The following is a 26,479-nucleotide window of genomic DNA, read 5'->3' as shown; positions in this document are numbered from 1 at the left end:
CTCAAAGCAGAAAATAAGAAAAATCAGCAGTGCCCTTGCCGGAATTCGAAATTCAGAGCTTCCGATTACTAGCCGGACTTGCTTTCCAATCACAACAGGCCTGTGCTAGGGAAGGAGAAGATTACATCTTAACTCTCATTATCTTAAAGTCTAGTATCGAGCGACTTGAAGGATCATGATTTCGACCTGGACGAAGTTATGGCAATTTAGTGTTGCAGGAGAGATTTTGAAGACAATTAGAGTTTTTTTTTTTGTTTTGTTTTTTTTTGTTTTGTTCTCTGTGCCTCTAGGCATGAGCTTGGAAGTTAACAATGAATATGTAAAAGAGCTATTAGAAGACCATAAAAATCCGTTCAGATAGAAAAAACTACAGCAATTTCAGAAGCAGTAGCAATAGGGGATTGTGAAGGAAATGTTTTCAGAAGGAGAGGAATGAAGAAAAAATGATCCCAGTCCTTTCGAACAGAGCATTTTATGCAAAATAGAACAAGGAACACAACATGCATATAACGATATTACCCTAATAAAGCAGTAAAGAACTACAGAATTAGCAGTTTCAATGACAATGCTGGGTTTCTGTAAGGTTTATACTTTTTAACCCATTATTTCATTACTATTTTTGTCTTTACTATTGATTCTAATTTATTTGACTCTCACCAGGATGCAAATTAGTTACTTGAGTTCTTGAAAGTTAAAGAGAGAGCTTTGATTTTTTATATATATTTAAGCTTTTTTTATCATTGGCACCAACTTTTGTAATATATATATGTAAGTAAGTATTTTAGACCGGCGTTAGGTTTTTGCTAAACGAGTTTGCTCGTGCTTTAGAATCCTGAGTCAAAGCTTGATAGAAATTGATTTTATGAATTCAAGCGTTTAGCTTTTTAATTTTATCGAGTAGCTAAAACTGAATTGTAAGCACGAGCTGTGCCTTCTTAAAACGAAACTTCATTAAAAAAATAAATAAATAAAGATTTGCTTGAGTCTTCTTTTTCACAACTGCGTTGATCAGATAGGGCGACCAAATGTCACCTGAGAGTCTCACACGGAACTTAGTTAAGCAAGCAGTTGTTTTTCGTGTATCTTACTTTAGAAACATTTTTAAACGTCGACAACAACAAAGTTCTTAGGATAGATTTTTATCGAAATATGAATGAGTCTAAAGCAGAGACGAGTGGCTCTAAGAGACAAAGGAAAGATGAAAAAATATGCTCTAGGAAAGAGAGTTACTTGACATTGTTATGAGAAGAGATTTCTTATTGAAACAACATCTCTTCCTCATCACTTTCCACTTATGCAGTTCACTTCCTATGTAACAAGTATAGTAATATTAAATTAAGTTTTCGTCTGTTTTATATGCTCCATATTGTATTTATTTTTTGTGGGGGGGGGAGGGGTTGCCGCAAATTTAAGGATTTCCATTAGTTTTGCGTTGTGCCCTTTTTATACGAAGTATTTATTATTTTAAAGTATTATGCACTTTTATATAAAGTACTGTTTCAAAGTTTAGATAAGTAATCAGTTGTAGTTCAAGAACGAATCAATCCATTTAAAATTAATTGCTATTGTCAAAATAATTTCAGCTTAGAAACTTTTCGGCTGATTGAACGGCTTTCCGGAGAAAATTAAATTCGTAAACCGAAATTTCTCTGCTTTTCGAAATAATGGCAGTTTGAAGCATTTGACAAGTTATTGCAATAACTCCAATTTAAAATGAGCCTTTGTAGCTAAAAGATACTTATAAGACACATTAATAATTTCTTTTGTTGTATCATTTTTCACCAATTTCCTGATATCTTCAAATTCATTTCAGCGGAATCGAATATTTGCTACAATTTTATGGGTTTTGATAACAGGAAGAGAACTTTTGATCACAACGGTTGGTAAGTACTTTGACATTAATTGAACTTATTAAAAAATTCTTACAACGGATAACCTGTAGAAAGACGAATTAAAAACAATACATTATTATCTTTTATTATTTTACAGTAGGCGAAATCGATAACCATATTACACAAACCGTTTCGAAAAAGAGTAGATTTTAATGGTTCGGATAATTTCTGTTTCTTGCTGTATGAAAGGCATATGCTACTTAGAAAAAGGGAAAAAATAAAGGTATCATGCTCGATTATGTTCGATATGTTATATCAATATATTATTGACTTATTCCCCTCACTAACATCATGGAAAAGACAATGGAAAGACTCTTGAAAAATCAGTTAAACTGGTACCTTGAGAATTATAATCTACTTCCCATGCAGCAGGATAGTTTCCGTAAAAATAGATCAACAAATGATCAGGTGACTCTACAATTTTTTTTAAAGATATACTAGACAAAAAGAATACACTAATAGCTATCTATGTTGACTTCAAGAGCGCATACGATTCCATTTGGAAGAAGGAGCACTTACAGAAATTACTGAATTTTGGAGTTACATCCAAACGCTCTATTGGTCTCAATCTTTTCGTAGTCAAAGATCGCGTAGAGTAATATGAAAATGAATTTTCAAAATATTTTAACTTACAATTCTTTGATTTATACTATGTCTTTTACTTGCGGATGACTTAGTGATCTGGACCCAGGCACCGAAGAAAAATGCTAAGATCTTTGTTGAGAACACGCCCTACAAAGCCCTTAATGCACTTTCAGAATGGTCTAAAAATAAAAAGAACACACCAGAGGCTTTGTCCCGGTCTGAAATATAGGAACAACTACACTGCATATATTTATTTAGTTTATTATACCACTGTTTTTACTTATTTAGGTGTAACGTTTGACAAAAAAATTGCTTTGGATGTAGCATATCCTATCTCTTTCAGAATGGTTCTCAAAGAGACTGAATATACTGAAGTGCTTGGCAGGAGCTATGTGGGATAGTTCCCGCCGCGCTCTCTATATTACTTATGAAACCTTTGTATGGCCGCTTTTGACGTACTGTTGCGACCCACTTAGAACAATCTCAAATTTGTAATATAAAAAACTCGAAAGCTTACAGTACCAAGCGTTAAGGCTTATCATTGGGGCAGTGAAATCCAGGCCTACTGATAGAATTTTAATACTATATGAAAGCTTTCTAGACTGAGGATACATTTTGGAGAGATTATCAACTAAAAAATAGAACAAGGCCCAAGCTTCATTTGTTCAGAAGATTTTGTCCTATAGAGAAATCTATGAATTTCATGAAGAACTGCAACTGCTGGCAAAACCCAGAAATCCCATGAAACTGATGGGTCTAGAGGCAAACTTAAACTTGGCTCTATCCATATCAAAATATGAGACGTCCCTGGGATGTACTAAAATGTATTGCTTTGGAGATTATTGAGACTAAATATCCTGAAAATGAATGGCTGCGTATTCATACTGATGGATCACAGCCTTCAAGACATGAGAACGTTGGAGCTAGTGTTTTCTCGAATCATATTTTCCTTCTATGCACCAGCTGGAAAGTATGGTATTGCCTTTGCTGGTGAACTAGAGGCTATTCCCATCGCACTTAAACAGCTAACATGCCATCTGAGTAGATTTAAAAAATGTTGTATTACTGTCAGATTCACAGGCTGTAATTCAGTCCTTCAGTTCTATTCAGGCTCCATTACCATATGAAATTTATCTGAGTCAAGAACTGCTAATTTGAGGTCTCGGTATAAACGGGTTGTTTTCCAATGGACACATGGACATTGCAAAACAACATAGTTTACATGGAGACAACCAGGCAGATTTTCTTGCCGAAAATGGATGCCATGCTATTATTATTATTATTAGACTGTACAAAGCGATAAATCTCTTTTTTTTACTGCTAAACTATTTATAAGACAATTTATGCAATCGAAGTATCAGGATCTTACGCAAAATTGAAGCGAAATATGAAAAAATTATCTTTTAGATATAGTTGATAACAAAGTTGGGAGGCAATAGCTGCTTTTCGACCACTTACCGGGCATGTTTTTGCCTGGCTGCTCATCTGTGTCGTATTGTTGTTCTGACTGATGTTGCCTGCTCCTTGTGTGACGAAAACGAACCTATGGAAAACATCATCTGCTTGTCTGGCGGAGCTCCCCATGGAGATATTGATGCTCCTAGATACTGGAAGGCTAGAAGACTCTTCGGGGAATAACCTTCAGTTATCTTGTTGTTGTTTCTACGGCTTGTATTTGTTCTTTTTCTCTTATTACATGATTGTATTCTGTTTCAACTACTTGCTCTTATTTTGGCTTATGTGCCCCATCATTGGAAATAAAAAAGATGTGAACATAAATGTTTCTCACCGCTGAATTCGTCAAAGTGCATACGAACTGTGCTGTGAAATTCCCTTATGACTTTCTGTCACTGCGTTCTTTGAGGATTCATACAAAACAGTGTGTACATGCTACTCCTACTACATTATTCAGAGTTTGACAGAGAATTTTTGAAGAGTGTATTCCATAGCTGAAGAACAATTTGGGTAGGTGTAACATAAAACTGACTATTGATTTAAAGAATTTTGATTCATTGAAGGTGCATACATAATGAAATGCCTAACTTAATGGAGTATGCACAATTTTGTGTTTGATACTTGCAAAAATTTAAAAATATTTTTTTTCAAGTAAGTTGGTTCATCGAATATGACAAAGCACAAATGTGCTATATGCCTAAGGGGAGGGATGCTTTCGTGGAGCAGTTTCTAAAGGAAACTAGCTCATATTTACGTCACATATGGGGGGGAAGCTAACTATGCAGCGAGACAGTTTGCTTGGGATCGAACCCGTGTTGAATTCTCAATATTCAGCGATGACTTATGCGACTTGCAAGTAAGTAAAATCTGCTCCTTCTATTTGAAACTCGTCATATATCAAAGCGCATTTCGCATTAGCGACACTTATGAAAAATAATTTAGTACTCATAATTAATTAGTGTTTTTAAAATTAAACGCTTTTAACGGTGGCATGCCATCAAATGTTAAAAGTAATGTATAACCAGTTTGTATAATTTTAAGGGGACTCATACACTTTAAAGCCCATAAGATCTTCGAATATGTGACTGTTGCAAGAATTGAGATAACTTATTTATTTTAAACGCAATTACTTCCAACATTTTAACAGCTGACTACATAATATAACTGCTTTCTGAAATAGTAATCAGAGAGTTTGTGTTGTCACAAATATTTTTATAATTTAATCCGCTTTGCGACAAAAGTTTTCGTCATGTTTCCACCTTGCGCGCACACTTTAAAACATTCTGTTGCATAACTTAATTCCATATTTAATATATAGCTTTTATAACATTAGGAAACTACCGTGAACCAAAAATTCTAAGAATTTCATGTTAAATTTTTATTTTATTTGGAGTTGAGTTTATAAAATGTATTTTATTAAAAAAAAATCTGTAATGCTTTCGTCCATAAAATTTTTTAATAATGAAATATTCATCAGATTTTTGGTTCAGTTAGAAAATAGTGCCCATATAAAGAATTCCATTAAATTTCAAGTATGTACCATTAGCCATTTTTAATATACCGTGCGCGCAGGGTAGAAACATGACGAAAATTTTGTCACAAAGCGAATTAAATTACAAAAGTATTTGTGGCAACACAAACTTTCTGGTTACTAGTTTCTAAAGCAGCTATATTATGTAGTCAGCTGTAAAAAGTTGGAAGCAATTGTTTTTTAAATAAATAAGTCATCTCAATTCTTGCAACAGTCACATATTCGAAGATCATAAGGGGTTTAAGGTGTATGAGCCCCTTAATACATTTCGCGTTAAGAACAGCAAAATCTTTCGAAAAGTGTGGATGCTACTGCCAAAATTTCATAATGCAACACCAATTTAACAATCAAAACTAAAAATCTAGAAAACGTTTTATGTGAAACACCTCAAACTGTGAAATTCATTTAATAATTGGATGATTATAAATTGTAACCATTATTTAGCAAGCTCACATGCGTTTAGCCAAATATTTATATCTTTCTTTCTTTTCTTTTTTCAGTTGCTGATCGAAGTCATTGCGATTGCATGGACTATTGGGAATGCATAGGCTCAGGTGGCACACCTTATGCTTACTGTTCATATAGCAGTCAAGTATGTTGCTTTGTGGAGCCAAGTGCCGTGTCAGTAGGTATTCTTCCTAGGCGTAAAAAATCGGGCTCTTGTGGTATAAAAGGCCCGAACAAGGGAAGAGATGGAGTAACAGATCCAGGGGAATGGGCTTGGCATGTGAGTATTACATTACTATTCAGTCTCAAGTTTAGAGAAAATTGTTAATCTGACGGAAACTGTATTCGAATACCTGGTAGAGATGGGATGCTGATCAATCATTCGCCTAAGTTGTAGAGACATTAGGATTATTTTGGAAGCAGGCAAGATAAAAAATGAGCCTTCGCCTGGAATCGAGCCGCGGACCTCTGGAATACGCCCCCAACGTGCCAAGACCACCACACCACCATGCCAAGTAGGCGGGAGAAATACTTTATATATACACCTCCTTTTAAAGAGCGACTGGGGCTTTATTTAGGGTACCCATTCCCCAAATCCTGGGTGTGGAGAATCATCATCCACGACTCTTTTAGTTCCAGCGCCACTGTAGAGACATTAGGTAATTTGTTGGAAGCAGGCAAGATGAAAAATTAGCAACGCCTTCACCGGGAATCGAATCGCGGACCAATCAATTACGCGCTGAGCGTGCAGACCACTACACCACGAAGGCTTGCTAAAAAGGAAAGGCTTTTAAAGGGCGACTAGGGTTTTTTAAGGGAACCAATCGCCAAATCCTGGGTGAGGAAAATCCTCATCCAACACCGTTTTTAGTTCGGGCGCCACTGGGGCGACATTAGGATTATTTTGAAAGCAGGTAAAATGAGCAACGTCTTCGCCCGGAATCGAACCGTGGACCTCTGGAATACGCGCCCAGCGTACAGACCACTACACCACGAAGGCAGACCAAGAAAGAGAAATAGTGAAGTAAAATATTTCGTGAGAGAATGTTCCATACGTGGCTGGTTGAAAGGAAAGACGGAAAGCAACCTCTTTCGCATTCGACCTCGTAAGTATTCTGGATGGAAACTAGATCATAAAGTTTTTTTTAGTTCAACGTGGGCGCTTGCCTTTTCAGCATTGGCCACTTCTAAGGCCAGTAGTGGTGGCCCTTTTATTGTGGAGGCACCTAATAGGTGGCCACCGTTGCCTTCTATGAAGAGGCGGTCAGTTATAACTATGCTTTCTCCAGGATTCGAACCCGGACCCTTCTGTGACTCAGAAGGCTTCCCTAAGCGCTATACTGCCTGCGCGGTGAATTATATGATAAAGTAGAATGCCACGCAGTGACTATAAGTGAAGCTTCTGTGTCAATAATACAAATAAAATTTTCTTCTCTTGAATAATTTTAATGATATTAATAACATTGAAAATGCTCATAATATAATGATGCAAGTAATTAAAAATGACTTCATATGTTGTTGCATATATTCTATGTTTTTAAAAATTCTTCATGTTATATAATTCGCATTATTTTTCATTCTGATGGTCTCTTAATTTATTCTAAATTAATATCCTGAAAGTAATTTATTTTAAGTAACTGCTTAATGTATCCAAAACATTTGTTCGATGCTAAGAAATACGTAACGACATCAAATATTTTTGCTGTGGACAGAATAAAAGTTTTCATACAGTTTAGGCATAGCAGTTTCGTATTAATACATTGTAATACTATTATATTGTATTAAATTATTATATTGTATTAAATTATTATATTGTATTAAATTATTATATTGTATTAATATATTTTATTAATAATTAATTCGATGTCCAACAGACAAGGTATGATTATGGCCTAGGCTGGCAAGTTTTAAATTTAGGACTTCATCTTTTAGCGAGGCCCCAAAATCGTCCTTTACATCTCAACCCTATTCTTATTTTTTGCAGAAGCAAATAAAACAGATTCTGAAGACACCTGAACGAGTTGTGTGCTTTGGGTCGAAGATTGGCATAACAAGGGGCTGGCGGCAAGTAAAGCCATTCATTGGTTTATAAGAGGAATTAATTTTTGTAATTGATTCCTAAAGCAAAAGTACATCCAAGAGCTATATAAATGATATTCGAATATTTATATCGTTACTAGCGGAAGTCCTCGATGCCAGTTAAGTTAGATTGAGAGAAATGTATTATTTTCCTTATGACATTATTTGAAAATTCGTGTAATAACATATTACACGTCACAAGGAATATGATGCGTCATTGTAATCCATAACAAATGCCAAAGAAACAAAGTAATATTCAATACATGTACCACAACTGACTACGTAATCATAAAATCCTATCGTATATATACTCATATGACATATGGAATTGCCATTTGGGTCAGCAAACAAATACATCATTATTTTGAGCGATAATTTCGATAGAAATTTCACACATAAAAATTTCGATAGGAAAATAAACTAATTCTTTCCCATTATATCAGCAAAAATGGCACACAACTATTGTTGTTGATGTATCACTGTTGCATTGTTGCTGATATCAGCACTGTTGCCACTCAGAAAAATGGCGAAAATTAGCATTTTAAGAGTTTTTAATTAATATTTCTGATTTTAGCTATTTCTTTTTTTTTTTTTTTTGAAAAAAGTAGATGCCGACCTTTTCCAGAACCCAGTAAAAAATTGTAGAAAGTTTAGTGACGATAGCTGTAGCAAATACGTTACAATATTTTATGAACGTCTGGAAAAAGTATGTGTATTCCTACTTGTTCTTGTGCAATGTATTCATAAAGTAGGTTGACAGTTTGGCAAAAAGGCAGTCAAAACGATAAACTAGTATTTGTCAAATTTGCATGGAATTTAGCTCATAGCTATTTCCTTCCACACATAGATTTGTATAATAGTGAAATGTAAAGACAATGAAATTCTGTCCATATGCAAATGTAGAAAAAAGGTGAACCAAATAATGAGGTACTAAATTTAGTTCCTATTAGCAGAGTTCCTATCAAATATAAGCTGATAAAGTTTTGCCAAAACCGCCGTATATCTCTTACAATGAATTCTCACGAAATTAACGAAACTGGTGAATCCTACTACTTTGCAAAACTAGATTTTAACTTGGATTCTTCAAGGGTGGGGATGTCGAGAATAGTGACTACTTCATGCTGCGAATATTTTGCTCAGATAGAAGGGACAAAGGTCTCATCATTGAAACACTGTACGATCACATTGTATTTGTTGAAATCGATCAGTAGCGTATGAACATACAACATAATAGTAACCCATAACACGACACTTGCTCTATGATAATAGTTATTTTTAATTTTATTAGAAGGAAGGCAACATGCTAATTACTTTTCCAGATAAAAAATATGCTCAAGAAATGGATTGTACATGAAGTGTAAAAGGTAGAAGAACAAAACGAAGCCTAAACGATGCGTCCTAAATTAGTATTCAGGTATGTTCTATGCTAGATATCTATTCACAATCCGCGTCTATACAAGTTACACATGCGTAAACTATGAAAAACACCCGGGCAGCCAGCCCGTTCGCCCTGGAATCAAACCTATGTTTTAACTACCAATGTTCAGTAACTTTACCGCTCTGTGGTGGGCAGAGTCAAATCGTACCCTCTTAACTTTCAACGTCATGGCTTACAAAATTTGCCCGAGCATGCCGGTTGTTGAAGTATTCCAGTATTTTAGACTGCTTCATATCTGCGTTTGAAAAGAGAGCGCCACAAAGTATGTACTGGGTTTCTTTCCAATCATTAGTTATTCCGGTGCAGTGAAATAAAACTCCACGTAATCATTATGACATTTTCTTTTCTTTAACATTATAAACGCTAATAATAATTTAAGAAATATAACCTGAAATGTAGGTCAAGTAGATTAAAAGAAAAATATCAATATGTAAGTAATATAACATAAATATACTTACTATTTATTAGAGACAGAAAATGCATGAGCATGGTACGAACACAGAATGACTACGGAATGCGCTCAGACTAAACCTTTCGCCGTCCTCTCCTGTTCGCGAAAATTTCCCCCCAGCGGCCGTCTGTTTTTCGTAGCGTGTAATGTTGTTTTTTCTGTACATCATAACTTTCTATACATGACTTTCGTAGTGGATGAATGTCAATGAATATTATGTAAAATTATAAGGAAGTAAAGCATAATGGAAAAATAATAATATCTCTGCTTATTTCTAACAACAGGATAATTTGAAACCATCTGATGCAGACGGTCCACTTCTCCCATTTTGTTGTAATCTTTTACAATTATTGGTTTTTTAAAAGTTCCTTTTCGTGTTCCAACATCAATCACCGAGTTATTATGGACTGAACTCATCAAACGTAAATCCTTCTTGTCTTTCCAATTCACAACCTCATTTTTTCTCTTTTTCTGCTGAGTAGACGTTGAAGCCATCTCTCACTGTCTTGTATCTTATGTAAAATGGCACGAATATTCATAAAACCCGGGGCAAATTCAATTAGAAATAGAATGCCTGATTAGTGCTACCGTCTAGGAGGTATTAGAACAAACAAAAATAAAAACTCAAACAAGTAAACATTTAGAAAGCGTTTTAAACGTTTAAAAGTTTTAAAATGTAGAAAAACGCTTGAGGCGCGTTATGGCCGATGGGTGTAATTTTTTAACAACTATTTAATTCATTTAAACAAAACCTGGTACACTCTAAAATATTGCCTCTTATACCTGGTTGGGAATTCTTGATTTACATGATTACTAGAATTCATTTTATAGAGCTGTCTGATTGCTAGCTGGACGTGCTTTCCAATTACATCACGAAGACTTGTGGTAAAGAGGGAAAACATTCCTTACAAGTCATCTAAAGAAGAAACTTAAAAATATTTTTTCCTTCTTTTCTCATAGAACGGATTTTAGATTCATTGCGTGCTTTACTAGTAATTCAACTGGTATATTTGGATTGACTTGGAATCCAGAAATTATGCCTTTGATAAAAGAAGCATTTTACGGTACCTGTTTTTTTACAATTATTCTTGAAATTTTTATTTCCTGCTTCAATTAAGTAAATTTTAACAGAACTCTGCGATTATCTTCTTGTAGTACTTGCAGAAAATCTGGGTAGAAATTACTGTTCTGTAGAAATGTGAGTATATCAGCAACTAACATAACTTTGAGAGATTTATAGGAAACACGAGAAAGAATCAAAGTACGTTATCGTTTTATGCAGCATTTAGCAAAACGAATTGTACCTGAAAGTAATTGCGATTTTTCGGTTTGCAACAAGAGTATTGTACTTGAAGTAAAAAACATATTATATGAAGTCACAGAAATAATTGTGTACAAAAATTACCCTTTCAAGAGAAGCTTGATGCTAATATCGAACCTTTGGATTAAAAACTTCTGTTACAAAGCAAAGTAATTTTTTTGATTTCTAAAAATATCGCTGTAATAAAAAAAGTGGGATGTAAAAAAAGGGGAAAGGAAAGGGAAAGGAAGGAAAAAATAAAAATTAAGCAAGCAGGCAAGTAGAATATTTATTAACTGAAGCTGTAGATATCTTTGAGTTATAGAACCGGTAAGAATCAGCAATGCCCTTGCCGGGAGTCGAAAGCTGGGCCTTTCCATTGCAAGCCGGACTTGCTTTCCAGTTGCTCTATGAAGGCATGTGGAAAGGAGCGAGGGAAACCTTACAAGGTAGTAATCGATAAAGTCCTTTATACTGTATGCTGCTGATGACAATAAATATTTTCAAAGGTACTTGTGGATGTAGGGGTGCATATTTCTAGGTATTGCAACAATAGAGTATGCGAGTGATAATAGACCATGACATGTACCACAGATTTATAAACATAATCCAAAGCTTGAGATTAACAAATACGCTTCTTATTTTGACCAAAAGATATAATCCTAATCCACAAACAACCAAATGATAGGACTCATCTGAAGTATTCTTACTCCATGCAAACACAAAGACAGAATCATCTAAGTATCCCAGAAGCATCCAGCTATTCTAATACTTAAACCTAGGCCCAACAGCATAAAAACTTCCTGTGATAACCAAAATATTGAATGGCAATGGCTTCACAAGGCATATCATAAATTGTTTCTTTTCTTCTTCTTCTTCTTCTTCTTTTTTTTTTTTTTTTTTTTTTTGTAATCGAGATATTCGTAATAAGTTATTCATAAATGATACTTTAGATGTTTTTGTAAACTTGAACTGAAATTAATCTTTTCTTTCTTCCTTTTAGGCTGCAGTGCTAGAAACTCCCCAAGATCTTTACATATGTGGTGCCTCACTATTAGACGAGTATTGGATTTTAACGGCAGCACATTGTGTGTACGAATAGTAAGTTAATTTATAAGTAGTTTGAATTTTATTATGTAAGAAACAAATGAAGAAACATTTCCAGTAAAAGAATTCAATTACCTTTCATGGAAACGAGGACATTTTTGTTTTTACGGAGGAAATGAAATGTTTAGCTCAGTATTTTTAAACGCTAACATCTCTGCTTTTTCATTTTGCTTTACTATGTCACAAACTGGAAAATCATGCATGCTCAAGTTGTTAGAAGAAACTGAGAAAGAATCAAAGAGTTTCTGAAGTAACATAATTTGGTAACTACGATAAACTACAGTTTTTTCCCTCTAATAGTTTTAGAAACATACAGTAAAGTTAGACAGAGTAGCGTTATTTAATCTAGGAAAGCATTCAAGATTTATTATAAAAATTTGTAACATAATTCCTACAACTGGGATGTACGCGAACAGAAAAATTGTAGAAAATTCCTTATTATTGTACACTGCGAAAAGAAAAAGGGGACAGTTCCATATCTCCCGTTCTACTGGGCCGATTGAAGAAATTCATCTTGCTTTTTCCATGACTCGAAAGCGCGACTTAGTATATGTATTAGATTTATACATAGCATTGTTCTAATGTAGGGATCTGAACCAAACTCGCACTTTTTCTGAAATGACATGCCCATTTTTTTTCAATATTTCAATTCTAGAACTCAAATTATGCCAAACTGCCAAGTTTTGTAAAAATCGCACGAGTAGTTTTTCAAAAATTAGCTCTCGAAATTTTAGCTCCTCAATGTTAATCGAATTTGATATATATTAATATCTCTTTTTTTATTAAACCTATTTGATTCTTCTTGTGATATTTCGAAATTTAAGTTCATTCCAAATAAATCTCGCTTATTTTTTCTGATTTATTTTTAAAATTTGTATTTTTAAATAATTTTTATAAATTTTTCGAAAAAAATCTGTATTATAATGTATAAAATTTTTATCCTCTAAGCGGCAAGGACGTATATATACGGCCTAGAATACTTTTTGCGACATCTGTAAGAACGTATATATACGTGCATATTAAAATATGTCAAAGAAATTAAGGCAATATATCAAAAGTACACAAATCCAGGTATGAAATACCAGGAGAGCTTTTACAGTAAAATAAAAAAAAAAAAAAAAAAAAAAAAAAAATGTTCTCATAATAGTTTTGGGAAATTTGTGCTTTCTTAGTGAAACCCTGGCCGCTCAGAGGGTTTTAAAGTAGATGTATTTCTAAGCATACCTGCAAAAAAAAAAAAAAAAAAAAAAAAAAAAAAAAAAATAGAGTGTTTTATTCAAAATTTCCGAAGATATACGTGAATTTATATATTGGTGCGTTTTGAAATTTGGTATATTTTTGAAAGCGATAATAACATCAAATATGGTTTAGGCACTTGATTAAAATTATTTTAAATTAAAAACGATGTGACATTTTTCCCGCTCATGCGCAATGTAAAAAGCTAGGAACGCTGTGACTTTTCTTAGCTCCTGTAGAATGGAAGAGAAAGGAAAATAGGTTGCCATATTCGCCAAGTGAATTATTCTTTGCGCAAATTGAAAAAAAAATGTGCCAAGTTAAACTTTTAGATTGCTCCGTAATTTTCGCACCAAATTTTACAAACTTTAATATTTAGGCATTATTGGAGTCGTAGAATCAAAATATGGAAAAAAATTGGTATGTTATTTCAGAAAAAGTCCCAGTTTGGTTGAAAATACCTAAGTTAGAACAATGCTATATATAAATCTAATATATCCCAAGTCATGAAAAAGCAGATTAAATTTCGTCTTCGGCCCAGTAGAACGGGAGATATAGAACTTTCCCCCCTTTTTTAGCGCAGTGTACAATGTTTAAAATTCTTTATTATTGTAAATGCATTGCAAATGTTATTAGTTAGCAAAACGTGTAAACCTTGTCTGGTGGCAATACATGCTGATATGATCAATATGTCTTGGAGGCATGGGGATGTTTTATGTTGTCCTGTCGCACATTCTTTCAAGTAGTATAAAGCCGCTGCTCCAGATTTCGCCAAGAATTCTTCAGTTACATTTGAGGACGTACCTTGTAGCAGACTGCAAAAGATCTAAGAATTTGGTCGGCCAAAAACGGGTGTTAACATAACGCAGAAATTTTCAAGAGACTGAGATATTTGTGATCAGACGCTTTCATGACGAAAAATATCTTCTGGAAAATGTGGTATGCAAGACAGTGCAACATCTTATAGGATTCCCTGATTATATCTCTGTGTAATAAAATTGCTTCGCACAAGTATAGAGGGACCAGGTGCCGTACGAGATGGTTCTTCAGAGAATTACATTGGGAATTAACAGGTTCGACAGCAAACAGCGGTGGTATCGCTGTCCGGATCACTGCCTGGCACGAATAATTTGACAGCTGTCACATGGCAGCTGTATTTGGCAGATATGGAATTTGTCACTAAACATCATATGATGCCATTTTACGTCTCTTCACTACTTTCATTTAACGGACGATATGCGTCATATGAATATATATACGTCTATATGAATGTCAAAAGACTTTTAACGGGTGTTACACCTCCTGTTCTCTTCTACTGTTTGCCGATGATTCGTTAAGAAAGAAGATGCCTTACAACTAATGATAAGTTTCATTAACTGGTCGTTAAATGGAACATTTAGATTGATGGTAGCTTGTTGTAATATCATGCTGTCCTGTTCCATGATTGTTCAAAGTGAAAACCACCCAGAATCTTCGCTATATGTGTATCGACTTTCACGATCCGTTTCCGCTAACTGAAGTCTTCGCTTTCCCAGATCGACGAGCCAATCTGCCGAATGGTTAACCTGTTCACATTAGGATCCCTTCTGGAAACGTTCGATTGAGCATACGGTGTTATAGAGCGTGTTAGTGGCATCTTTGGTCGTAACTGATGATAAATCGCTTTAAATAATTCACTAGAAGATTCCCAACTGCTCTGGCGCAATTTGCATTCCAAGCTGCACTACAACTGAACAATGCTTTAGGATATTGCCTTTCAGTCACAGGATATATATGGCTATCAGATTAATATTAATAATATATCACAGGATATTTTTACCGCTTTAATATGAATACTTTTCAGAATTTACTTTTTAAAAAATTTATTCATAGGCACAGAAGAGATCTACAAGTTATTGAATTTTATGCCTTTTCTCTTTAGACGCAAATAATTATAGATACGTACATGTATTACGCTAAATAGGAAAACTAATTTGAAGGGTAAACTTTGAATTTTTTTTCTTTTCAGTTCATTGCCAAATGCTTTGAAAATCCGCCTTGGTGAATATGACGTTTCAACAACCAGCGAGCCTTTAAAGTATGAAGAGTATACTGCTTCCAGGATAGTTGTGCATCCGAACTTCGATAACAGAACGTTGTTGCATGACATCGCTCTTGTCCGACTTACTCGTCCAGCTAAAAGGAAAGCCAACATAAATGTAGTGTGTATGCCTCCTGAAGGTACAACTAATAACGAACTCGTCTCTTCAGCGCGTTGTTTTGTCACTGGATGGGGTAAATCTACTGAAAGTAAGTACATAAAATTTCACGATCTCTTTCTTTACCTCAATTACAAAAATGATTTTATACATTTGAATACGCACGTATTCTAGTATGCTATTCATCTAACCTTTTGGAAATTTCTTTAAATATAAGCGTGTGTAATCCTCGATTTCTCGAACATTCGTAAAGGGATTATTTCGTAGGAAGTATTGTTTTTCTAATTTAATCTGAAGGTTCGTAATTATGAAAAATTTAAATTGCACTAAAAGCCGTCAAAGGGAAAAAAGGATGATCAAATCATTTTATCAAAACTAGAAAAAAATTATAGAAATCTAGCATTCGTAAAGACCATTTGGAGGAAATTTATTGTTAAAATTTCCCTTAAAATTAATTCACAATTCCTTATTGGAGAAAACTGCTCTTTGCATGAACTTTTCACTTAGAATCCACTCATTATTCGATCAAGGCACATTAAGGTTTGCATTCTAAAGAAAAACGTTTGAGCAGAATGTTACCGCGGAATGTTACTCCATTACCGTTTTGATATTCTTATATGGACTGCTGCATGGTTTTTTTACTTTCATAAGGATCAAATTGCAATACGAAATGTATAAATGGAAAAGAAAACGTAATAGATAGTGTATTTTATACTTTTCTTTGGATAACTGTACATTCAAAGAAAGAACAGGTCCACCAGCAGACGAGGAGTAAAAATCGCTGAATACTGCTAATTCCGTGCGGGGATTGAATCCCGGTGAGAGCGGGTTGTCAGCATAGGCGTTTTCGTTGTTCCCTCCCCCCCATGCGTAATGTGGATACGAGTCAGTTTACTTTAAAAAGTCCTCCACGGGGCATTCTTTTCTTTCAGTGTAATGCCAAATGGCGGAACACACAATAAGTAAGAATTAAAAAAATGTGCAGGTGACTTAAGTATTTACCCCCCCCCCCCCCGAAAAAAAAAACCGGAGGAGGCGCAAAGTTATATTATTACTAATTATATTGTTACTAAGGAGAAGGTGTTAAAATATATAAGAGTGGTAATTATGAGATTAGCCTTCGCGGAAAAATCTGTCTGCAGAGCACTGATGAGTGATTATTGTATCCAGCTCCACATTCTTCATTCGGCAATTTTTTGATGGAACTAATTAAAGATCTTAAAGCCAAGAGATGACGTCTATGTTTCTGAAATTCCTGAGAAGAATGACAAGGCAAGTCTATAATTACTGCGTCAAGTAATTGAAGTTTGGATAATAAAACGATCTAGCCTTTGATAAAGTTAAAAATATATTGCGACATATATTTATATTAATGAACTTATAGTAACCCTATTTTTAACAGACGGAGAACACTCAGTGGTACTTAAAGAAGTGAATGTACCTCTTTGGAGGAACGACGACTGCGAGAGATCTCTTAAATTCCATTTTGGTCCCAATTACAGGCTACCTGCTACTTCTCTCTGTGCAGGCGCAGAAGGAAGGGATGCTTGTGATGTGAGTATCATTAAGTTGATGTGAGTCTTAATTATCATTAAGTTGTTAAAATGTGACCAATTACGTTTTACGTCACATTATTGTAATGTCTTTAGTAAAGAACTTTGAGACAGCATCCTATATAATCCCATCAATGGCATAATTTAGAATAATATTGTTAGAATATTTAATAGATTAAAAAACAAGTTTGTTTTCTTTATTGGGGATATCTTTAGAGGAGAAACATGAGCAACTGAGAAGTCAGTGAGACAATACCGACGTATCAAAGGAAATTAGCTTACCTCACCTTCCCATATATATATATATATATATAAAACGTATGTAAATTATATCTATAACAATGTGTGAAAGTTATTAGATGTTAGCGCGATTTTTTTTACAGATTTCAAGTTTACTCTAACAAATGCCTTGGCTACTATTTAGTCCCACACTTCTTGAATTAAATTTTAATAAATAATTGAATAAGTACGTAAAACGTCAGAAATGTAAAGAAACTTATAGTGTTCAGAATAGATTGCATTTACTCACACTATTTCTGAAATAAATTAACACGAATCGACCATGCGTGTCTACTCTGATGATCGAAGTATCTACAAATAGCTATAACTATATAAATCGAAAGATCTATCTGTGCTGATGATCGAAGTACCTACGTATAATAAGTATGCTCTTAACCGCAGGCAGCAGTTTTGCTTTTAAATTCCATTATAGTCATAAAAACAATAGTTTTATTTTAAAATATTATTTCAACTTGAACCCGTAGTCCTGTTACTACGTGCTTTCTGTGTATCAATAATTTCAAAAATATTCTCCATTTTGTAAAATTTACTAAATATCAAACTATGTGTCATTTCTCCAACTTCTTTTACGAGCTTGACGAAACTATTTTTTGAGAAGGTAAGAGCTGTTAGGATAAAAGAAAAGACAAATATTTAGACACAAGTACAGTAGAAGACAGGCCTTTGTCTTGTACTGTATTTGTGTCTGACTAATTGGCGTTACGAATGTATTCAATTTTAAATTGCTTTGACAGAAGTAAAACATATCTAAGAATCTTGTATGTATTTAATGAATCAGTTAAATAATATAAGGCAGAGTTTTATTTCTGTGTATTGTTTTCCCGTTAGTTATGTAGTTAGTAATGTAGTGTACTTTTATGCAAAAATATGCTGTACTTGCGGCGCATTTTAAATAACTTTCGCTTGTCGATTTGCAGTTCCTAAATAGAGTGCTTTGTTTTATCTGGTTGTTCGGAAAATAATGCAGGTTTTTGCAATTGTTTATGTTTCCTGTACACTTTTAGCAACAAAAATATTTGAATTACATTAGTTTATGTATAATTTTGAAGCTCTATTTTCGCTCTATATTTCTATAATAATAATTTTTTCCAAAATTATATTCAAAAATATTTACTAGGTGTTTTTTTTAGATGTCAAAACGGGATTTTCTGCAAATTTACTTTCATAAGTAGAAGCTAGGCCATAGCGCAGCGTAAACGGCTCGAAATGTCAACGAAGTATGGGGGCAGAAAAGTGTTAATGAATCTACAGTTCAACGGTGATACCAGAAGTTTCGTCGTGGAGAATTTGACCTGGAAGATAAGAGCATCGTGGACGCTCTTCAGCTGTTGATGACGATGATTTGAAGGCTTTAGTTGAAACAAACCCATGCATAACTGTTCGAGAACTTGGCGTAAGCAAAATAATGATTTCTGATCACTTTAATCGTATAGGAAAGTCAAAGAAGCTCGATAAGTGGGTGTCTCACGAATTGAAGCGAAAATAAAAAAAATCGCCGTTTTGAAGTATCGTCTGTTCTTCTCCGCAACAAAAACGACCTTTTTCTTGATCGAATTGTTACGTGCGATGAAAAGTGGATTCTCTCCAACGACTGGCAACATTCAGCTCAGTGGTTGGACGCGGTCAGACAACACAACACTTTCCAAAGCCAAATTTGCACCAAAAGAAAATTATGGTGACTGTTTGGTGGTCTGAGGCCGGTCTCGTCCACCACAGATTCCTAAATCTGAGTGAAACGGCTACAGCAGATAAGTACTGTCAACAAATCAACGAAATGCACCAAAAATTGCAACGCATCATATGCTCGGCATTGGTCAACAGAAAGCGGCCAGTTCTTCTCCATGACGATGCTCTGCCGGACGTCGTGCAACTGACCCTACAGAAATTGGATGAATTGGGATACGACACTCTCCCTCTTCCCCCACATTCGCCTGACCTCTCGCCGACTGATTACCATTTTTTCAAACATCTGGATAACATTCAGAAACCAAGACGAGGTCATAACGCCTTTGACGCGTTCAGAACTCCAGAATTATTCTACAGGCATAAATGAACTTCTATCTCATTGGCAAAAATGCATTGATTTGGCTGCTGCTTATTTTGATTAATAAAATTATTTTTGAGTTATGATACTTTAAAGATATAGGTTAAAAATCTGCATTATTTTCTGAACAACCTAATATCTCCCTTACTATGGAATTAATAATGAAGAAAATTCGTGAATTCTATTCTTAAAATACTTGTATTATTTTTAATTCGAAACAAACGATTTTTATATTCCTATAGAAATCGCTATATTTTCTTCGATTTTCAGTTCATTCGGATTAAAATCAGTTCTTTATCATAAAGAAAAAAATAGAATAGCAGGAAAAATAAGTATAAAAAATTTTAAAAAAGTCCCCTTTTTTTTTCTTTCTTTTTTTATACATAATACAAAGGTTTAATATTTGAGTATCGTAGAAACTTATTTTCATGAATGCAGAGCAAGAATAACAAAAACTATTTATGTATATTTATTATAAATAACTCCCTTAATTGTAAAGTGTAATATCATTGTTAAATTACTGGAAATATTTTTCTGTTCTGTAATAGTTTTACTACTTTTAAAATAACGTAAGTATCTGATAGCGCTTTTCCATAAATCTCCTTAAGGCACTTCGATTTTTCTGAATTCTGACATACGGTTCTTACTGATGTGAAATTTGGTCATACCTACAGTATGGTAAGACTCTCAGTACAATCTTTACTGTTTTCCTTCGCATACTGTAAAGCTAATATGTCCTTTTGTAGAGACATTAGATATTTTTTGGAAGCAGGCAAGATGAAAAATGAGCAATCGCCTTCGCCGGGAATCGAGCCACGGACCTCTGGAATACCGGCCCAACGTGCAGAACCACTACACCACGAAAGCACGATAGGAAGGCGGGAGAAATACCTTATACTTTGAGCTAAATTTTCGAACGAGAATAAAAACCTAGTAATTGTATAAAGTTATCGGGCTCTGTAAAAATAATTGTATAGACTTAAGAAGGCTAAATTTTCGTAAAAGAGGGAATTTGGAACCCTTTCCCAATAACTTGTGTTGGAAGGTTCTCGTACTTAAGGTAGCATAATTTAACTAACTGAAAATGCTAAAACGCGATAACCTGTAATAAAATAATACTTATAAAAGTTCTAATTAGTATTATTACTTTCACTTAGTTTCCAAATTATAAAATATTATTCCAAATTAAAAATAAACTAGATGGAGTTTCAAAAAGAAATAAGTGGATTTCGAAAAGCACAAATTAAAAAAAAATTGTAAATTTGACAACAAAATGTTTTGATATTTACAAATAACAATTACCTCTCATAAATAAAAATTGCGCAACGAATGATCAGAATATCATATTATGATTCGCATTCTAAATCTGAATTATTAAATACAAAATCTTTTTTGGGGCGGCAAATTTTAGGGAAGGAAAAGATAATAGTAATTGTTAAACCATCCCTAAGGGGAATTTCAGTATTCAATATGAAAATAACAATTCTAGAAATTTTTTTTTCGACTGCACTTTTTTTATTCTACCATATGCCAGCTGTTTGAAGTTATCTTCATTAACTTATAAATTTCTCGTGGAGTATTTAGGGAATAACCTATTTAAATCTGCAAGAGAATTTCTCTACCTTCTATTAAACTCATATAATTTGATGTTTAGATTTTAAAATAAGCATTCAAGAAAAAATTACTGTGAAAAAACATGCATAGTTAAGATCGAAGTAAATTTCGAATTATCGTACCCTCCCAAAACGGAAATACTTACCCAGACGGATAAAGTAAGTAAAAGAGAACGTAAAATTTATTAACAGCAGTAAAGTGATTTAGTTAAAATTTGAAATAAAAAATTAATCAATAAAACCAAGTGACTGAATCCAGTAACTGGAAGTTTAAACCATAAAACGTCATTACATAATAAACGTCGTAACAGCGTAAAACGTTAGTTACATTTGCTTAAAACTGGCGTTAAAGAAAATACAGAACAATACCAGGCCAAAACATAAATGTAATTCACAAAAAAATTTGCTTTTATCCCTTTAAGAAAATACTCTCATAATTATAATAATATTAATAGTCATTAAATAACTGTAGCTAACTTAGTCATTAAATATTCTTCATATCGCATAACGTATTTTCACATTACACTAGTTATAACGGCAAAACATGAAACTATAGATTTTATTGTAAAGTAGCCTTTTTTATAAAATATATATATACGTTTATTGTTTGAATAGACGCTTTTGGAAAACCGTCGGGAGAATGATTTAATTTCGGATGTTTCGGTAATGTATGCGAGATGGAGTAGCGTTTACGTTCTGCGGGCCTTACGCTTCTCGCACGCGCAATACACATTTTTTCAGCACGGCGACCTTCATCGATTGGCGACGAATGTAGACTTCAGGCAGGCATTATAAATTGCTGCGAAGTGTGTGTGTGTGATGTGTTTTTTACAAAAAAATAAATGTATAAAAGTATTCATATTCCAAAAGATAAATGTTCAATACTGTTTTCATTAAGAAGCACTGATTTGTTATTCATCTAAACCCAGAAATGTGGTCATTTACTATATTATACCTATATTTACTGTTATAATATTCCTTTTAAAATTTATTTGAATTCATATTTTTCACAAAGACATCTCTCATCTAAATAATTGTTGAGTGCTTTGCTACAATCAATTAATTGGAACTCATTTTTCAGTTTTTTTCTAATGCAGTTTTTAGATCTATATTTTCTTGTATATATCTATATCTTCTATATTATATATATATATTCTTCTTGTTGATTAAAACACGTACACACGTTCTTCATCGATCCTGTAATGGCTAGGCTTACCATAATATTTTTGGCTCAAACCAGAAGAATTTTGAGAAAATACTCGCACAGAAAATTACGGCAGGTTGCGTTTGGATATTGATCAATAAATTACTTATTAAATCAATCACATTTATTTACAATTTAAGTAGCAAAGAAAAAAGAACATTCTACAAAACATATCACGCCGCGTTTATGCACGCTAGCCAAAGAATCTCTAAGGAAAAGAATGAAAGCTTCCATAGACGCAATGTAAACCTGTTTCGCCTCTGCGCCGCTATATCGAGGAGACACGGCTATGCAGTGAAACAGCAGCGCAGGGTGGAATTTAAATAGCGCAGTCCGAGGAGATAGTAAATTTTTTTACTTTGAAATTCCTCAAAATGTTTTATTTTCATACATTTCAGATAAATTATGTAGCTGATCTTTTATCTTCTAATCTTTAATCGTCTAGATGTTTCGCATAGAAAATCCTAAAATTCAATTGCAAAATAAATGAAAAAAAGATGAATAAATAAATAAATTTTATTATTTTTCTATTCCTTATTTTTCCCCTTAACCCTTTGCCTTAACCCTTCTTTCTGTAAACTCACATAATTGTTATTCTTTTGATATAATATCAAGCATTAATTTATAACTAACATCAGAATTAATAGAAAACAAAATTAACTACTGTCGTGTTGTTAGATTTCTAACAAATCTGCAATTAATTACATAAATAACGCTACTTTTAAAAAATATGCAATTAATTACATAAATAACGCTATTTTTTAAAAATAGCGTTATTTATGTAATTAATTGCATCAAAATGTAAATCTTTTCATATTTTTATGAAAATGTAAATCTTTTCATATTTTTATGAAAATGTAAATCTTTTCATATCAAGCATATTATTAAATATTAAAACAAAGAATAACACATTTGAGTTAAAAAAATGATTTTTATTGACATTTCTCAAGTTTCAGAATATACATATGCAAAATAATTTTAAGCATCTTCACAAATACCAAGAAATTTTTTAGACAATTATTTGGAATGACCATTATGAAAACAATGAGCAAATTTTGCAGCCAAGAACCAAAAGCATTTCACTTAAATTAAGAAATACAAAATTACACTTAAAAGGCCTTTTGAAGAATTTCACATAAATTATTAAAATAAGCGATTTCATTATTTTTTCATAAAATATTCAATACTTCTTACATTTATTAATATAAGATTAAATACTGAACTTGAAAATCAAACCTTCCAGGTGTTATTAAAACCTGGGAAGAAATTTTCTAAATAATCCACTCAATCAAATAAATATTGTTGCAGCTCATCCTGATGAAGATTAGTTCAAATTATGAAATTAGAAATTGATTTTTTTAAATAGCAATTATAAAAATGACTATTTTCCATCTTCACTATACATATAATAATTCTAAAAATGATGTAGCTTGGATTTTACATAATTTTAATTTTGCAAAAATCTATTTAATACCAAATTATTCGACCAATGAGTACATTTCATTCTGTAAGCTTAAAAAATAAAAAACACATAACATACAATTCATAATAAATTTTTATAACTCCATATTTAAAATTTTACAAGCAAAGTTTGCATATAACTAACCAAAACAGAAAAAATAATTAAAAACAATTACAAGTACCCCTAAATAAATTGAAAACGCTGAATTCATTATAATTATCTGACCTCAAATTTAAGAAAAAAAAAATTATTATTTGGAATGACCATTATGAAAAAAGAGCAAAGTTTGCAACCAAGAGCCAAAAGCATTTCACTTAAATTAACAATCACAAGATTACATTTAAAAAGTCTTGAAGTTTTGCAAATAATCCATTGAATCAAATAAATATTGCAGCTCATCCTGATGAAGATTGTTTCAAATTATGAAATTAGAAATTAATTCTTTTAAATAGCAATTACAAGAAATGCCTATTTTCCACCTTCACTATACCTATAATAATTCTAAAAATGCTGTATGCTTGGATTTTACATAATTTTAATTTGCCAAAAATCTCTTTAATCCAGAATTATTCCACCAATGAGTACATTCAATTCTGTAAACTTAAAAAAGAAAAAAAAAAAAAACATATCATACGATACATAATAAATTTTTAGGAAACCATATTTAAAATTTTACAAGCAAAATTTGCATATAACGAACTGAAACAGAAAACAAAATTAAAGAACAATTAAAAGCACCTCTAAATAAATTGAAAACAGTGAAATACATTATCAATATCTTATTACAATTAAAAATATTAACATTAAAATCAATACATAATAATAAATATAACCCAAAAGTAATTAGTAAACATAATAAAAATATAAACAAGAAATTTTTCAGAAATTTAAAACAATCTGCGAGATCTTTTACGAAACTTAAAATTTTAGTAACAGTCAATATTTCGACTAATAACCGTCAATTTTGTTGCACAGCATTCTCTGAGCATAACATGACAGGCAATCCAAACCATCAATTTTGTTGCACAGTACTCTTTGAGCATAACATGACAGGTGATCCACTATTATTGATGAGTTATTTCTTAGATGGCGCTATTGTTAAGCATATTGAAATAATAATAGTAAACAAATTCATTAAAACTATACAGAAATAATAATGTTGAATACATAAGAAGCTTCTCACACATACACTGAAATATAATATTTACAACAAAAGAAAGAAGCTAATATAATAAAAGAGTTACAGAACGTAAGGTTAAATAATATTTTATTTAACTCATTCAAATATTCAAAACTCATTCAAAAGTGACTAAAAAGCTAAATAAAAACAACTGAAATTGTCTTTCAAAATATGATCAAATTACTATTTGTATATGTAATAAAAATCATAAAAATGTATTTGAAATAATGGAAATGAACTTTGAAATAATACAAATAATTTAACAAGAGCACAAATTATTTTCTAAATTACTGTATTTACTCGCATAATAGTCACCTCCCCCTTTTTAAGGAAGAAAAAATTTTCAAAAGTGTACAATATTGTGTAGTTGATTTCCCCGCATAATAATCGTAGCCTAGACTTTCACAATGAAAAATTAGCAAGAAAAGCGCGACTATTACACGAGTTAACATGGTATATCACATTTACTGAAAATAGTACAAAATGCTAAAATTTATTATTAAAACATCACATACAATAGCCACAGGTGTCAAACCACAGTCAAATAATTTCGACAGGGCTTCCATAACCAAAGTACATAACATAAAACCTGGTGTAGTCTGAGAAGCAAAAAAGTAACCAAAAACTTGTTTCCACTTTTTACACAACACACGTACCATAAAAACAAGAGCATGAGTTGCATATTGTGGAATTACAATGGTTTTATTGTAAGAACCATAATCTTCAAATCCAACAATACGGTCATTTTTTTTGTCATACATTACACTAGTTTTTAAGCTCATTTCATCAAATGACAAGATGCAGTACTTGTCTGGATATTTCAGCTTACTGACGGCAAGCCTCATGGCATTAAGCACAGCAGCTGAGAAGCCAGGTTCTAGACAAATATTTGAAATTGCTTTTAGAAGTGTTGGTTTGCTTGGTAAATGTAAGAAAGCTTTTAATACATTATAAGTTTTAGGACTACTTAAGTATACCTGGAGGCATAAGTTTTTGTCCTCCAGAGACCAACGTCGTCCATACTTTGAAACAGAGGATGCTTTTAACTGCCCTTTAATAAAATTGTAGACACTAAACTTAACCATTGGGCGAATCATCTGGAGTATATCATCTACACAGCAATTCTTTTTTGTGCGTTCATACTTTCTTTTTAAATATGAAACTTGGTTTGTTAATTTTCTTATCTTTTGGCTTTTAGGTGTACAAACCTTACCCATACATATTAGTGCTTCATCTTGTTCAACAGCTAGTTCTGCATCACAAGATGTTTGGCCTAGATCTTCAGCCAATTTCTCTACGGTTGAATGGGACTCCTCTGACTGTAATTTTCTTTTTAAGTTACTTTGTAACATTCCTAAGTCCAATCGTATTCTTTTTGAAACTTCAATATCTATTAAAAGAAAT

At 32.8% G+C, this 26,479-nt stretch overlaps 1 protein-coding gene across 3 annotated transcripts in view; it reads left to right on the top strand.

Moving 5' to 3' along the window:
* Positions 1–26,479, top strand: part of LOC118204516 (tryptase-like) — a 61,741-nt gene that overhangs the window by 27,569 nt on the left and 7,693 nt on the right. For 2 of the 3 annotated variants that reach the window (XM_035376830.2, XM_085815403.1), the window contains exons 2-6: positions 5,964–6,190; positions 12,182–12,279; positions 15,530–15,810; positions 17,122–17,273; positions 26,274–26,396. In XM_035376830.2, the coding sequence (XP_035232721.2) occupies positions 5,990–6,190; positions 12,182–12,279; positions 15,530–15,810; positions 17,122–17,273; positions 26,274–26,396 (855 nt within the window). In that variant the 5' untranslated portion in view covers positions 5,964–5,989. Of the gene's footprint in view, positions 1–1,813; positions 1,884–5,963; positions 6,191–12,181; positions 12,280–15,529; positions 15,811–17,121; positions 17,274–26,273; positions 26,397–26,479 lie in introns of all 3 variants that reach the window. The other variant, XM_035376828.2, reaches the window with a different exon arrangement.

This window comes from Stegodyphus dumicola, chromosome 4, assembly GCF_044657685.1.
Source record: "Stegodyphus dumicola isolate Sdum_Otavi_A_Nest chromosome 4, ASM4465768v1".
Lineage (NCBI taxonomy): Eukaryota > Metazoa > Arthropoda > Arachnida > Araneae > Eresidae > Stegodyphus > Stegodyphus dumicola.
The sequence above is the reverse complement of the archived record's forward strand: the minus strand, read 5'-3'. Positions and strand labels throughout refer to the sequence as shown.